The sequence below is a fragment of the Lygodium microphyllum genome, chromosome 14, assembly GCF_053477565.2.
Source record: "Lygodium microphyllum isolate KBCC chromosome 14, Lygodium_microphyllum_v1.1.10, whole genome shotgun sequence".
Classification (NCBI taxonomy): domain Eukaryota; kingdom Viridiplantae; phylum Streptophyta; class Polypodiopsida; order Schizaeales; family Lygodiaceae; genus Lygodium; species Lygodium microphyllum.
The window spans coordinates 5,820,101-5,834,926 of record NC_141148.1 but is presented as its reverse complement, the minus strand read 5'-3'; the positions used below and the strand labels follow the sequence as shown (position 1 = coordinate 5,834,926).

At 45.5% G+C, this 14,826-nt stretch overlaps 1 protein-coding gene across 3 annotated transcripts in view; it reads left to right on the top strand.

Annotated features, from left to right (window-relative positions):
* The window catches only part of LOC148025279 (tubulin-tyrosine ligase), a 185,185-nt gene that overhangs the window by 92,248 nt on the left and 78,111 nt on the right, over positions 1-14,826 (top strand). For all 3 annotated transcript variants that reach the window (XR_015693037.1, XM_087692282.1, XM_087692281.1), the window contains one exon: positions 2,390-2,531. Coding sequence is in view for 2 of the 3 variants with exons in the window: in XM_087692282.1 (XP_087548408.1) it covers positions 2,390-2,531 (142 nt within the window). In the remaining variant the exon portion in view is untranslated. The remainder of the gene's footprint in view (positions 1-2,389; positions 2,532-14,826) is intronic.

Below are 14,826 nucleotides of genomic sequence, written 5' to 3'. Positions count from 1 at the left end.
GTGGCCTACCAAGATCTCCAAAAGTTGAGTGAAACCACTTTGAACTTTTTTTAAGAGTGTTTCATTGATTGTTTTCATCCTATCAAGTAATCTATGCCCCAAGGGGAGAATGAAAGGGATGGTTAGACCCAATGCAACACAAAATAGAGAAGCTATCTCAACCACCCATGGGTGTTGATGAAGAGGAAAAATAGGAGTATGGATAGAAGGGGGATAAGAGAACTGCCCACGGAGATTGCCATATGAGCTGCCACAAATATGGTGGATCTAGAGTCGACCACTCTCTAACCAAAAAGGAATAAACGCACATAGATGCATGTTTACAAGAACAGGATGCCAATGCATAGGCAAATGCAAAGGGCAATGCAAGATTTCATGCTTGTGCAAAATGCTATGCAAAAGTGCCACTTCGACAGTGCCCTTGTAGGGTAATTGTTCACTCGCTCAAGGACCCTTTTACAATCATGACCATCTTGATGATAAAGATAACAATACAAAGTACAAAAAGAATGTCTCTGAAGTAATCACAATCTTGTAGACACTAGGAGTAGAAGACCATGCCCTCTCAGCGTCGGATAGTGGAAGAAGTAAGCACCCCCCTTTCTCCCCAAGATGTGGATGTCGATGGGGGAAAGGAGAAGCACATAAAGAAGAAGAGTGAACTGCATGTCTAAGTAAAAGCTTGTGAAATGAATGGCCTCCAAGGTTGCCTCACGGAAAGGCAAGAACTCCGGATCAAGAGGAGAAGACTTCTTGTTGATCTAGAGTGTGAAGCTCCACCACAGAAGGGTAACCAACAGGAGGGTGGAACAATCCAAGTTTGTACTCCGATTAATTGGTAGGTCTTGTAAGGGTTAGTATAAACCTGCTAAAGATAAGTTAGGAGCAAAAAATACCACACAAGACCATAAAACATGCATATCTCAACTTCAATGAAAAAGTGCTTGTGAGTGCAATGTGTTGGGTTTTGAGATGGCCACACTACCAAAAAGTAGGTGTGTTAAAGAGAGGAAAGTAGGAATAGAAATGTGTAGTGGAAGAGGAGCCAGGCTAGAGTGTGCCATGCTATAAATAGATATGTAGATGGGAGGTGTGTTAGTTCTACAGTTAGTGTTGCTGATATCTGAACCGAAGAAGGCTCCATGATCTATTGGATTGGAGGATCTCTAGGGAAAGTGAGCTCAAGTGCTTTTACTTGCGCACTTGATGTAGATTGCAACTTAGAAATAAATGGGGACTCATCAAGTCAATCCTTAAGGGAGAAAAAGTGCATGTGGACCAAAGTCTAAAATAGTGGTGATGGTGGACCAATTGGATGACCCCTTTGTGAAGCAGGGGTAAAGGTCTTGTCACCATGTGACCAATAAATCTATTGTGCTTGGGTGGAGGATGAACCCCTCTTGGTTGTGGAGGTTGGATTGATGTGCCCTCGCCGGATGTGCTAGAGTTCCTAGGTGAGGAAGAGGGTTGACTCTTGGGTGGAGTTTGGATTGCCCTTGGCCTTTGAGTCTTGTCATCACAATTTTTGGCCTTCTGGCAATGCTGACAATACCTATTCTTTTTGGGGACATTCGGCCAAATTGATTCAATTTTGGAATGCAGCTACTTTGGTCCTCATTACTTGACTTGGTCTTGGTGGTGTTGTCTCCACTACCTTGCTTCATAATTTGGGAAGTCAAGGCTTCCTCTAAATATTGGGGTTTCTTATGAAATGGATTGAATAGCGGTGGGTAACATGGTAGCTGACTCTAAAATTCATAAACGGTGGTAACTGGGATTGTGAGATGATTGCTTAAATTCAATGCGGCCTCAAATGCAGGGAATGCTCCACTTGATAACAGTGATCTCATGGTTGAAGGCTCTCAGGATGATGCAGTCCCTAAGGTAAAAAGCTCGATGGTGACATGGCTGCTATGCCTACCACTTTGCAGGACTCTTTATGCTATGCACCTATGTGCAGAGGAAGGATAATCCATCTGCAGATGAGTTGATCTGTGAAGAGAGTAACAAGTGAAGTAGTGAGGAAGATGAGTTGATCTGTGAATAGAGCAGTTAGAACTTAATGGTAGACCACTGAGATTGACTCTGTATGCTTTGTTTCTACTTTCAGTATGAAGGTGCTTTGATCATTTTTAGTGGTTTGTATTTGTTACTGTCATTGAATACTAGAAAGATTCTTGGGGTTTCTTAGTCATGGGCCTCCTTTTTATGACTCAATTCATAGTGGTTGCTCTCTTGTCTGGGCTACTTCCTTGAGATCTCAAAGTCTGCAAGATATAAGAAAGCCTCAGCCATTGATTGGTATCAGTAGTTCTTTTGCATGCTATTGAGAGGAAGATTTTCTTGCCTGCATTTTGCAGCTGTATTACATAAACTGTGGCTGTTGCAGTTATTCTTTACTCTGGCCTGTAAAAGATGTCTCCAAAGGGGAAGAATGCACACGTGATTATCTTTTTGGTATTGGAGAGGAAAAGCAACGGTCTGCACGACTAACTGCTTGGTTTCATACACCAAAGGGCTATTTTGAAGAGGTTAGAAACTTCACTTCCATATAGAAAGCTTTCTTTGGTAAATGTTGTAACGCATTGATTTTGGCCAGAGAAGTGCGGTTAGCCTGTCATCCCTCTCATGGTTTGAAGATTATTTTCTTGAACTCCTATTTCAATGACCGTTTAGGATTGAAAAGCATTCTACTTTGAGGGGCCTTACGCAAAATTTGTTAATTCTGCTGCTATGTTCTTGCTTTGTTGAGCCCTTCTATTTTGAAGTTGTGTCCATTGTTGGATAAAAGAAAAGGCTACTTTGTCCAAATTATATACTTAATTTGGGGTTACTTATGTGAGATTGAATAAACTGGTTTGTTGTAGGTTTAGTCCCTGACTGTCGGATTTTGAGCAGCATATACATTTGTTCACTGCTGGCTGGCTAACATGTTCAAAACTTTACCATAAGAGAACCTATATTGTTGAGCCTCTTTGAGACTAGGAAGGATGAGTTCTTTCTCCAGTTTGTTGTGCCAGTGATCTGTGAAGTGGAGACTCATTGAACTGTTTCCTTGTAAAGAACCTGCAACATACAAAGCAGAAAAGCAGGATGGGAAGCGATGAGGAATTAGTTTTTATACTTTTGTCTAATGGTTGTACTACTGGTTCAGTACCCGTCCTCTCTTTCTCCACAAGGCATTGTGAAGCATATTTTGGAAACCTGGAAAGGAGCTAACAAAGGTGAAACAACGCTTGCTTTAGCCACAATGGAGGCAAGTGGAACTGGTTTTGTGCCATAAGGCAGGCAGGTTCTGGGAGGCTTTTAGCAGCTAAACTTTTGATGTTTTCTAGGAGAGAGTCCCAATATTGGTTAGCATGGCTTTACTTGGACTGTGACTACTAATGTATTGGGGTTCAGGGTTTTGCTCTTGGTGCAAAGGCTATGTCCAATAATGATGTTTGAGGCTCAATATCCAAAGATTGGGAGAGGTGTATCATCTCTGACTTTCATTTGGTAGCACGAAGGGCTAGTGCTTAAGACTATATGGTTGGCTTGTGTTAGTTTTGTGCGTGTCTTGCAGGTAATAGGATGCTGAAGCATGTTTGGGACATGGATTAGACCACATGGATCTTGAAGAACATGGAGGGAGAATACAACTGGAAGAGCTATAACTATCATATATTATCATGGAGGGAAAATACACATAGATCTTGAAGAACATGGGGGGAAAATACAACTGGAAGAGCCATAACTATCATATACTATCATGTGGGGATATAATACTGATCTGGAAACCTGGTGCGACTTGTGACGCTTCTTGTTGCAGTCATTATCTTGTGGCAGCATAGAGTGACATGGAGTATGAGAAGCAGCAAGGCAGGGTTCATATGCTAAGAGCAACCAGATACATTGAGATCATGATGAGGTTGTTCTAAGTTGGATATCGTGATGATGAAGCATTCTAAATGGCTTCCAATTCTGACCCTGACTTGCAGGGATTATCAAGATGATGGAGGAGCATATGCAGATCGATGGTGATCTGTGTATGGATATGACCGAAGATCATAGCATAGCATCAGCATGCATATTTAATGTGGGCTAGACTGATCAAACCTACATGCCTTCTAGTGTGCTGTGGTGTTGTTTTCAGACATCCTTTGCAAGCATCTTGCAGATTGATAAAGCGAGAATACAAATTGACAGACACTTTCTTTGGAGCTTTTGCGATCAGCATAGCTTTTGAAAAGCAAACCTAATAGTTTTTTGCCCTGATAAGATTATGAAGATTTTTGATGTACATAAGCATTGCATAAATGCTTAGGCTTTTATAGCTTTTAGCCTTTGAGTGGCTTTTGGTGTTTTAGCTTTGTGGAAGACCCAAGGGCATCTTCCAAAAACTATATAAGGATCCAACTAGTTGTACAGACTTTCCCTGGCTTTGTGCCTTGTAGACCTTGTTGACGTCTTGCCCTCAGAGCGTGGAGGAGACGAGAGCCTGAGTGTGCATGGGTGTGGTAGGTTAAGAAGTAAATTTTGTTTTTGTTTTGGGATTTACATCGTGTTTCATGCCAGTGGTGTTCTTGTGTTTGATTCTTGCTGTTGTCAGGTTCTTTTGCTGCTGTTCCTTGGTTTTCTAAGGTTTCAGAGTGTTTGTCTGAGCTATGAGCGGCAAGTGTTCACCTTCCTTTTCACTCTGCACAGCATAAAAGATTCAGAAGGCTCAACAGCTTGAAATCTGAAAATGTGATTATTACCTTCAGCTTTAGCTTGCATGACTGTAGAGACTCCTAAGAGCTGCTGATCTGTTGCAGACATTTCTGCATGCAGAATTTGTTCAATTTGATACCACCAACGGCTATAGAACACCCAAACATTGAAAATGATTCTGAGTTTGATTGTGGAGAAACCCAGAATTTCCGGAATGCAGATTTACATACATACGTGCCACACGTGCGCATGCCCAGATACATTTGTTTTCCTTTGCTAAAATGACTGCAATAAACTACAGCAACACACAATGAGAACCATGGTTAAGATGAAGCTGGCCTAAATCAAAAGTATTGGAAAAAGAGGGAATACTGGTCATGATTGATATCATGGACTCTTATGTTGTGGAACAACAATTGCTGCAGAGATCTCCTAAAAAAGTAAGACTGCACATAAGACATAACAATTGATTGGACTTTGCAAAGCGTAACATGCAATAGTGAAGTTGTTAGCTTCCAGTATTCTAGTTCCTGTCACAGTTCTCGTGGCATCGAATCCATTTGTTGCTTGAGAGAATTTTTCCAGCTAACAGGATATCCCAGGTGGCATGCAGCCTCAAAAAATTTACCCAAGCAACACAAAGCATGCCAGTCATAGGATTTCAATGATGAAATTTTGGATTTGAGAAAATTAGTGTGCAGCGGATCCACAACAAAAGTAGTTATATGCATGGGTGAGCTATAGGATTTCCACCCCGTCACAACTAAATGATGTATCTCCTCATATGCCTCATCATCTAGCCAACTCCTCTAAATTTTCATTTGGTCTATCGATGGCCTCGTATACCTTGCCAATGCAAGGCAATATAGCATCCATGACTCTCAATAAATGCACAATAGATGATACCATAGTCTCTATCTACTTTGCATCATCCCAAAAAGCTGAGTTATTTGCTTTCTTGAAGCATAAGATACTTATAGGTGTATTTGCCAATGGTCATGAGAGGCGAACTCATCACTAAGAAGTAATTGCCTCAAGTCACTAGTACATTTCCTCAATTTGCCTAACGTTAGGAAGTTAAAGGTAAATCTTGTGTTAGAGTATTTAAAAGTATTTTTTTGGACCTCAAAGAGAATTGATGGCAAAGAAATTGGTGCTTCAAAAGAAAATTGACCTATTTAAGCAGTGAGCCATACAATATGAAGCTGCGATATGCGGATAGTATCCCTGGATGATTGAAACCGGTCTATGACTCACATAAAGTGGTAGTTCCTTCAATTAACACTTGGTCTTTTCACACACACACACAAACAAAGACCTCACTCCCTCGCTCAATACCAGATTGGATGCGAAAACCGGTGCCCCTCTCGGTATTTTACCAAATTTGTGGGAAGTGAAACAATCCTAATCTAATGAGAATTAGGGTTGTCTCCGTATGTAGTACGGATTCATCTTATGGTACGATCCATACGGTACGGTACGTATCTGTTTGATTTAGTACTAAAAAATAAACACTTTTTGGCCACTTGCCTTCAAGCCTACAACTTTTTTTTTTCTTGACGATAATTTAATTAAGTAAATATTTTACATCAGACCATTAGGTTGGCTTAGAACTCTCTCTCCGAAAAATATATACATCAGACCATGTGGTTAGCATTCTCACTAAATCTCTTACATTCTGTTACATCAGACCATCAGGTCATCCAAGAAAGTGACGAAAGACTATTAGGACTTTAACACAAAGAGAAAATCACACTGCTGGCGTAGAGCGAATAATAGCCAGCCAAGGGGCAGCAATGGCAGGAAGAAAAAGGTCACCTGCTATCATAGAAGAAATCTGCCATAGCACTAAACCTCGAATACGGGCCACATGACCATGGATGCCCGAGACCGAATAAAAAATAAAGGCATTTCGAGTATGCATAACTTTCTTTTTTTCTCTCCTTTCTTTTTTTTTCTTCTTTCTTTCTTATTTCTCTCTCCCCAAAGCCTCTCTCTCTCTCTCTCTCTCAAGCTTCTCACATCCTCTTTCTCTCAAGTCTCTCTCTCTCTCTCTCTCACACACACACACACACACACACACACACAAAACCTTCTCTCTCTCTCTCTCTCTCTCTCTAGCCTCTCCCTCTCTCTCAAGTTCCATAGTTGCACTAGTACCACGTATGAAAGGTTTCATACTATACTATACTTTAGGTACCGAACCTCACGTATTAGTACCATAAGGTACCAACTTAATGGATACATCTTTTTCTATTCCAATCGCACTTTGGGATAAGCTAAATGCTCCTTATACTAAGATGTCTCTCCCATGAGATTAGGTTATTTGAGATTCGAAAAATTTCTCTCAATCTTCTCTTTCTCAAGCCCACACTTCTCTTATTTGTATGATCATTCATGTATGATGTATCTACTTACACTTAAATTTTAATTACCTAAGCTAATAGTTTTAAAGTGACTGGACGCGAGCTGAGTGACGCGATCATTCGCTTCCTACGCATGCCTCCTGCTTCTTGCAAGCGCTCGGTCTTGGCCTGTGATGCCGCGGATGGGATGCGAGTTGATTGACAGGACGCGAGCCACGGACATGAGGCGAGTTGAGTGATGGGGCCGTTCACTTCCTGGGCGTGTCTACCGGTCTTGGCCTGTGATGCCGCTACTTGCGCTTGTGCTAGGCGCCTGTCCACCCAACTTCCCCAGCAGTCGCCATAGTTGGGCTGTCCGCTTCCTGTGCGCGCTTGGTCTTGGCCTGCGACGCTGCTACCTGCGCTAGCGCGAGGTGCTTGTCCACCCAGCTCTGCCCATTCCTAGCTTGCCAGTGCCAGTTTACTCCACACTACACATTGGCACAACGCAGATTGCGGAGGCAGTTCTCATGGGTAAGGGGATCTTCATGGTTTGACTCACCTCCACGGACGTAGCCTGTAAGCTAGTGGATAGCTCACCTTATGCCTCCATGAAGGGGGTCATCTATATGGTTCCCTGGTATAGTGGCTTCAGAGTGGAGGACTTCGCGCTCCACAACAGGGTCACCCTTCTATTCCCCGGACTGGCGGTAGAGTATCGTCAGTTAGTGGAGGACTTTGGAAGGCTTTTCGGCACAGTTCTTCCTCCCTCCTTTGCGGATGCAGTGATAGTTGCAAGAGTCCCGAAGGTACGGGTGGTTGTGGAAGATACAAAGAACATACCTAAGTTTCTTGAGATTGAGATAGACAGAGACTCTTTCAAGCAGCAAGTTATTGTGACAGGGCAGCCTGGTCAGTGCTTGTGATGCTATGACTTTGGGCATCATGCAACAGATTGTACGCATTTCGGAGCCAAGGCGGCTCAGTCGATAGACCCGCAGGTGGATGCTGATGGTTTTACACGGTCTTGTGAGAAGACAGAGAGGGAGACGGTAGGGGGGGCCTGAGCCAGCCCCTTAGATACAACCACGACAACAAAGAGAAGGAGAGCGGGACGGGCCCTCATTAGAGCACCCCGCAATAGCCCCGCGCTTGTCCCATCCAGCAGGATCACATGTCTCCACCCCCACCACCCAACCACTGAGGCGTCATAGTCCACCCCACCTGAGATCCTTCAGCCCACTTGTCCACCCCCACCTCATGTATTGCCCCCCGACCCTATCCCATAACCCCCCTTTTGGACCCCCCCAACAAGAGTTCTTCCGTAGAGGTTCGTTGTCCTATTTGAGAGTTACGAAGCGCAGTGAGTTTCCACTCCCTCTAGAGGTGGGGATCTTTGTGGTTCGTAAGTCAAGGAGCGGCAATGTTCAATTTACTAGCACCACTGGATGGACCAAACTATGTTTTCTTCTTTTAGACCTCTGATTCACAAGATTGGACAATGACATAGATAGAGGAGGAAGTGAGGGTTCAGGTTGCACACCATATCTCCTAGTGGATGGGTGAAGGATTTCTAGCACTCTTTTCCTAGCAATGGCTAGGGTGCATGATGGACATTAACTGGTAGGCTAGAGCGGAGGTCCCACATTTGAGCATTATTTTTCGAGCCCCTACCAAGTGTAGCTCATCGATGGATGTGATTGAGTGGCCCCTCGCACAGGCTGCCCGCTTCTACCAATGCATAGAGTCACATCTCTCAGCCTGGTTGATAGACGTCCTGGTTGTACTGCCTGGAACATCTATCACCCCCATGGTCCCGACCGAGAGCCACCATGGGGGAATGGAGCTCACCCTCCAGGCTTGCGGCCAAGCGCATTCGCATGCCCCATAGCCCTTCTTCTTCATCAGCAGCTTCCATACTGAATAGATGCCTGTTCGATCAATCACAGGTTTCCCCATGAGTCTACACCTAGCATCTTGGAACATGAACAACCTACACTACTGTGGGGCATGTGGTTCTAGGAAATTGATTGCTCGGCAACATTTGCAGCTTCCCTTGCCGGACGGATTGACATGCTACTTCTTCATGAGGAGGATAAGCTCACCCTCTCCTAGGCCCATCGGGTGGGGAAGGTACTTTCAGGCAGCTCACACACCTACTGGGAGTACTCCATCATTGCCCACGGTAGGAGTGGAGGCGTATGAACCTCTATTGGCCCGAGCCTTACCGCCTATGTGTGAGACCATGGGACGATTGTGGTAGGGAGGGTCCCATGGATGAGACTGGATTTAGGGGACTCATACCTTGGAGTTCTCAATGTTTATGCTCCTACTGAGGTTAGGGCACGTAGGAGGTTCTGGATGGAGATTGCAGTAGGACTTCTAGAGGTGGACTCTTGGATTATTGGAGGAGACTTCAACAACCTGGAGGCCTTAGAGGACCTACAGGGCAGAGGTAGAGATTACCAGGGTATGGCAGGGGAGGAGCAGGAGGAATAGGAGGTCTTCCTCCTCGTAGTAGGAGCACATGATGCTTAGCGGGACCCAGCTTTTCACAGGAGGGAGAGGTTGCTGGACTTCATTTGGGGATATAGGTGGTTGGGTGGAGCTCTTTTGGAGCAGTTGGACCGGTTCTATGTGGGAGAGTGGGGATGCTCTCAAGGAGGCCAGGTAGGGCAGTTGGCTGGCACCAATTTGTGTGATCACTGCCCGGTTTTCCTCACACTTGATGCTTCTGCTTTAGCCCTTGACACGCGATCTTGTCAGATCCTTGACTTGATCTACAGGAGGGAGGAGGCAGATTGAGTAGCTTTGGACTAGGGAGTGGGTCAGGGTGGACTTGATTGCAAAGGAGGTTGCAGAGGTCTTAGCCAAGTCGAGCAGCAGGATTTGCCAGGAGGCAGCCCTACAGGCCTGGCAATAGTTTTAGGAGGAGGAGCGAGCACTTTGGCAAGACCTAGCAGTCACTTAGAGACTACTCCAGGAGGCACTAGGGGATCTCACTCTCCACACGCAGGAGGTGTGTGCACGGGTAGCCCTTGCTGGTCTTGAAGACAGGCACTCTGAGTTTTCCTTCTGTACCTTAGCAACCTTTTGGGCGTGGAAGGGGGACACGATGTGCCGGGAGTTTTCTTAGGTGCATCAGCCTCGCACCTCAGGAGATCAGATTCGTAGCCTCCGTGATTAGTACGGAAGGATTTGCTTTAGCCTAGCTGAGGTGATGGAGATTGCCACTGACTTCTTCAGACACCTTTTTCAGTTGGAGGCAGTCTCAGCGAGAGTACATCGCTGTAGGCAACAAGTCTAGGATTGCATTCGGTCCCTTGTCACAGAGGAGATGGGACGCTCCCTCCTAGACCCCTTCAGAAGGGAGCTAGCTGAGGCCTTTCATGCATAGGATGGGTAGAAATGCCGGGGAGAGGATGGCCTTTCTAAGGCCTTCTTCACTACTTATTGGGAGGTGGTGAAGGACCCCCTACTACTAGCCTTCAGGAGATTTTCAGCTCAAGACAGATGCCAGGGAGTTTATCGGTAGGTCTTGTCAGTCTCCTCCCCAAAGGGAGAGACCAGCTAGAGCTGTCCCAGTGGAGACCGATCACCTTGTTGTCAGTGGCCTATAAGGCACTGACCAAGATGATCGGTAGTCGACTCCGCCTCGTGCTTCCAGACATCATTCATGACACCGAGAGAGGTTTTGTCCATGATAGGAGTATCCTAGACAATGTTTGTCTTTACTTTCTTCGAGGTCACCGACTGGGCTCAACATAGTGGTCAGGGATTGGCAGTACTCCTCTTGGATTTTGAGAAGGCCTATGACATGGTTGACTGGAACTTCTTAGAGGGCACCATGGCGAAGTTGGGCTTCCCATAGGCATGGATCAGTGGGGTTGTTGCACTTTACAGATCGACTACTAGCAGGGTTCTCATTAGTGGCAAGAGGGGGGAGGAGTTTCGGCTAGAGAGATTTGTCTAGCAAGGTTGCCCTCTTGCCCCGTATATTTTCTTACTCTTTGCGGAGGCGATATCTTACTTCCTCCACTCACGTGTGAGCAGGCTACGTGGCTTTCGTCTTCCGGTGAGGGAGGAGACTGAGCTGTTTGACTTAGAGTATGCAGATGATACCGCTCTTTATGTAGAGGATGATGAGCTGATGTTGGAGAGAGTGAGACTAGCTTTGGAGGTATTTTTCACTGCTGCTGGGCGAAAATCAACTGGCGAAAGTCGGTTGGTTTTCTTACCGATCCAGACTCTAGCACAGAGTGGGGTGTCCACTTGGGGGTGAGTAGGAGAGACCATCCGATATCTAGGGTTCCACGTGGGACTCGACATCACTCTTGCCCAGCAGTTTCTTCAAGTTCTTGACTTTATTAGGCGGAAGCTGACCTACTGGAGCACAGTCCGCCTTTCCTTAGCGGGCTGAGCCCTGGTGGTCAACCAGGTCCTCTTAGTGATGGCTTGGTACATTGCCTCTTGTTGATGTTTCTCCTCGTCTTGTGTGGTTCAGCTTCGCCACCTAGTGCGGAATTTTCTTTGGGCTGGCTCAGACAGTTCTAGGGATTCCTGAGCCAAGGTGGCATGGGTGACCATCATCCGGCATTGGTCTGAGGGAGGGCTTGGGATCATTGACCTAGAGTTCTGGAGCTTGGCCCTTTTGGCCAAGCTAGTGGTCCGTGGTCTCACACCAGGTGGGAAGACCTGGAAAGTCCTTCTGCAGGAGGGTCTCCAGGAGTGTAGACCAAGGCTTGGCGGTGGATGGAGGCCATCATTGAGATGGATCTTCACGACTACCCAGATCATGCCACCCAGATCTTTCTTCCTCCCTAGCTTACTTCAAGTATGGCAGGGCCTTTGCAAGGCCCTAGTTCAGTTGTCTGGAACCCCAAGGTTAGAGATCGGGGCAGGATACAGATTGGTGAGTGCCCCCTCATTCAGTGGGTTGGCCGGGAGGCTGGCCGTGCTCATACTATTAGGACGTGGTGGGAGGTGTACTGGATGGTGGATGAGGAGATGTTGCAACGGGCATCAGGTTGTCAACGAGGAGCTGAGGTGAGGAGGGAGATTGACTCTACGATCCCTCAGGAGTGGCTAGACCTCCTGATTCGAGAGCCGGTGAAGCATGGTGAGGTGTGGGCTGCTAGATTCTCACTGATAGGTATCCCCTTATAGGTGGCAGGTAGAGTGGGCGGTGCCCCCTACGGGACTTTCTTCACTGTGCAGGATGGGGGGCTATTGGTTCTTGACAGAGGGCAGCAGGAGGAGGAGATTGTTGTCCTTCCTTGGAGGAGGATTCGTGTGGTTGGATTCCAAGGGAAGACCTGGCAACTAGACCCTTATGTGCCCTGGGAGGAGAAGCACTAAAGTTCTTGGACACACAACTAGGATTGGTAAACATGTACTGATGCAGGAGGACATGGTTTGGGCGCCTTCACGTAGTAGATATTGGGTGGAGCATAACATTACGGATGCCTTCCGTCAGAATTTCTGGCGTCACCTGTGGGACAGTTGGAGGCTGAGCAGAGTGTCATATTTCCTTTGGCTTTTGGCACATGGGGGTTTGTTGGCTGTTGGGAGTTGGTTGGCAAAAATGTAGCAATATGGAGGTTGCAAGCGCTACTCATAGCAGTACTTGGAAACCCCAAAGCACTGCCTTTGGTCTTGCGAGGCGGCACAACTTCTGTGGAGAGGAGCTTGCCGTATTCTCCGCGGTGTGGTGCTTAGCCTTGGATGTATGTTGTGGGGGGCTTTTCGCTGGGAGGCAGTCAGCTAGGGTCGTCACCTTTTGTATGAGGCCGGGATGTAGGACACAATTTTTCTCATCGAGGCTGGGTCTTGTGCAATGGTTAGCTTGGAGGCTTTACCTAGCTGCCAAGTATTGGATCGCACAGTAGAGCGCTTAGAGGTATGGGAGATCATATGGAGTCTTATAGAATGGCACATTTGGAAGGCACGTTGTCAGGTGGTTTTTGGCAGGGTGTGCCTTTCAATATATGCGACTTTGGTAGAGCTTTGGACCTCCATTATCCACTCTCTCCGCGGTCGTTGGGACCAAGTGTAGGGCGAGTCTCGAGTTCGCCAAGAGCTCCGTCTTCACTTTCTTTTCAGTTGGGGCGGCCATGACTTGTTCTTCACGATGTAGGCGGGTAGCCCCAGATGGCAATACACTCCCCCCTCCATGGCTTCTTGCCCCCATCCCCCCCTAGACCGCCTTGAGAGGCTTGTATACATGATGGATTTGTGATTTGCATAAGCTCCAGCTAGTCTATTGAGCATGTGCACTTCGTTGTAATCAGCCTTCTAAGTAATATAATTAGTGACATTTTACTTGCAAAAGAAAAAATGACGTATCCACTCCCATCTATGTAGTTGTAAGTTATAGGTAGTAGTAGCACATGCAATATCAGGTTTTGGCATGCTATCCTCAAGTATTCATCTTATATACTCTAATAGCATTGCTATTTAGACTTGAAACATCTTTTCTGTTGTCTTTAGTTCAAAATAATCAAGTTAAATCTTTTTCGTACTAATGTCGCACCGTACCTATAAAGTTTTAAGGTACCATGGAGTACGGCATTTTATCGTACCATACGATATCATACCTTTCACACCTGACAACTATGCTAACAATCTATCTAGATAACCATGGCATAAAGTGCAAAACCATAAGGGATTGTTTCCATAGGTGCGTTGTAACATTGAGAAGCTGAATCAAGAATTTCTCTGCTGAAGTACCCCATAAGGCAGTACATCCACCAGACATATCCCGAGAAAAATTGCAACTGAAGTGGAACTTATTTTCCCATGTGTCTCAAAATTTCCCTCCGCTAGGAGCCTATTGTAGATATTTTGACAAGAAGTTGAGTGTGCGATGTGTAGCTGAAAGATGTCTATCCTAGTGATCTTGTTGAGCTCACTTTGGTTCATCAACTCTAGGAAAGGGGATTCTAGGTTGTATTGTAAAGGAAGGAGATGATCCATATGCATGCCATGTAGTTGTAGCCATGTGCGAGTTTGTGTCTACCAACACGTTGTATCCCCATGTGCTGCAACCTACAAGCTATCTAGATTGCTGCAGTGCAAGTCTAGAATATTTGTGCTTGGGTAGTCTCCATAACCTATACATGAAGGTGATTGTGTGTCACTGTAATGAGTAATGAACTGAAATGATTTAATTAAAGTTCACGTAAGATTGTGAATATTAAATTTGGTACTCTTAGTTCTTGGCATGGTGACCATTACATTGATAGTGAAGAATTCAATAGTAGACATGTACTAGACAAGTTTATGGGCAATGTGGTACAAGGGCAAGGACAAGTGTCCATGTCATATGGTATAAGGGTAGGGTAAAAGGGGTGAGGTTCAATGTGAAACTTTCATTAAATTGAAATTTAGGACATTAGAAATAAGGTTTCGTTGAAAGTTTCACATAGTGAGCAACGATTAAATGCCAAGAAGCCCCATTGTTATTAAATGCAGCTGTGGGTTGTGTGAAAGATTAATGCATTTAGAAAGGTGTGTATGGCCATTTGCAGCTCTCTCCCTTTCTTCTTAGCAGCCAATGCCTCGGTTCCTAGCATTCTTATGCAGCTTGCTTGTATTTCTTTCTCTTCTAGCTATGGAGAATGCAAATAAAAGTAGGTGGCACCCATTCTTCTTCTCTCAGCATGGGGAATTAACAAGGCATCCCCTTGACTCGACAATTAACAGGTGTTGTTGCTGTTTTTAGTTTAAATTTTGTTATTGCAGCATTGGAGAGTGAGATTCTCTCGTCTAAGATTCTTGAGCCTTGTGC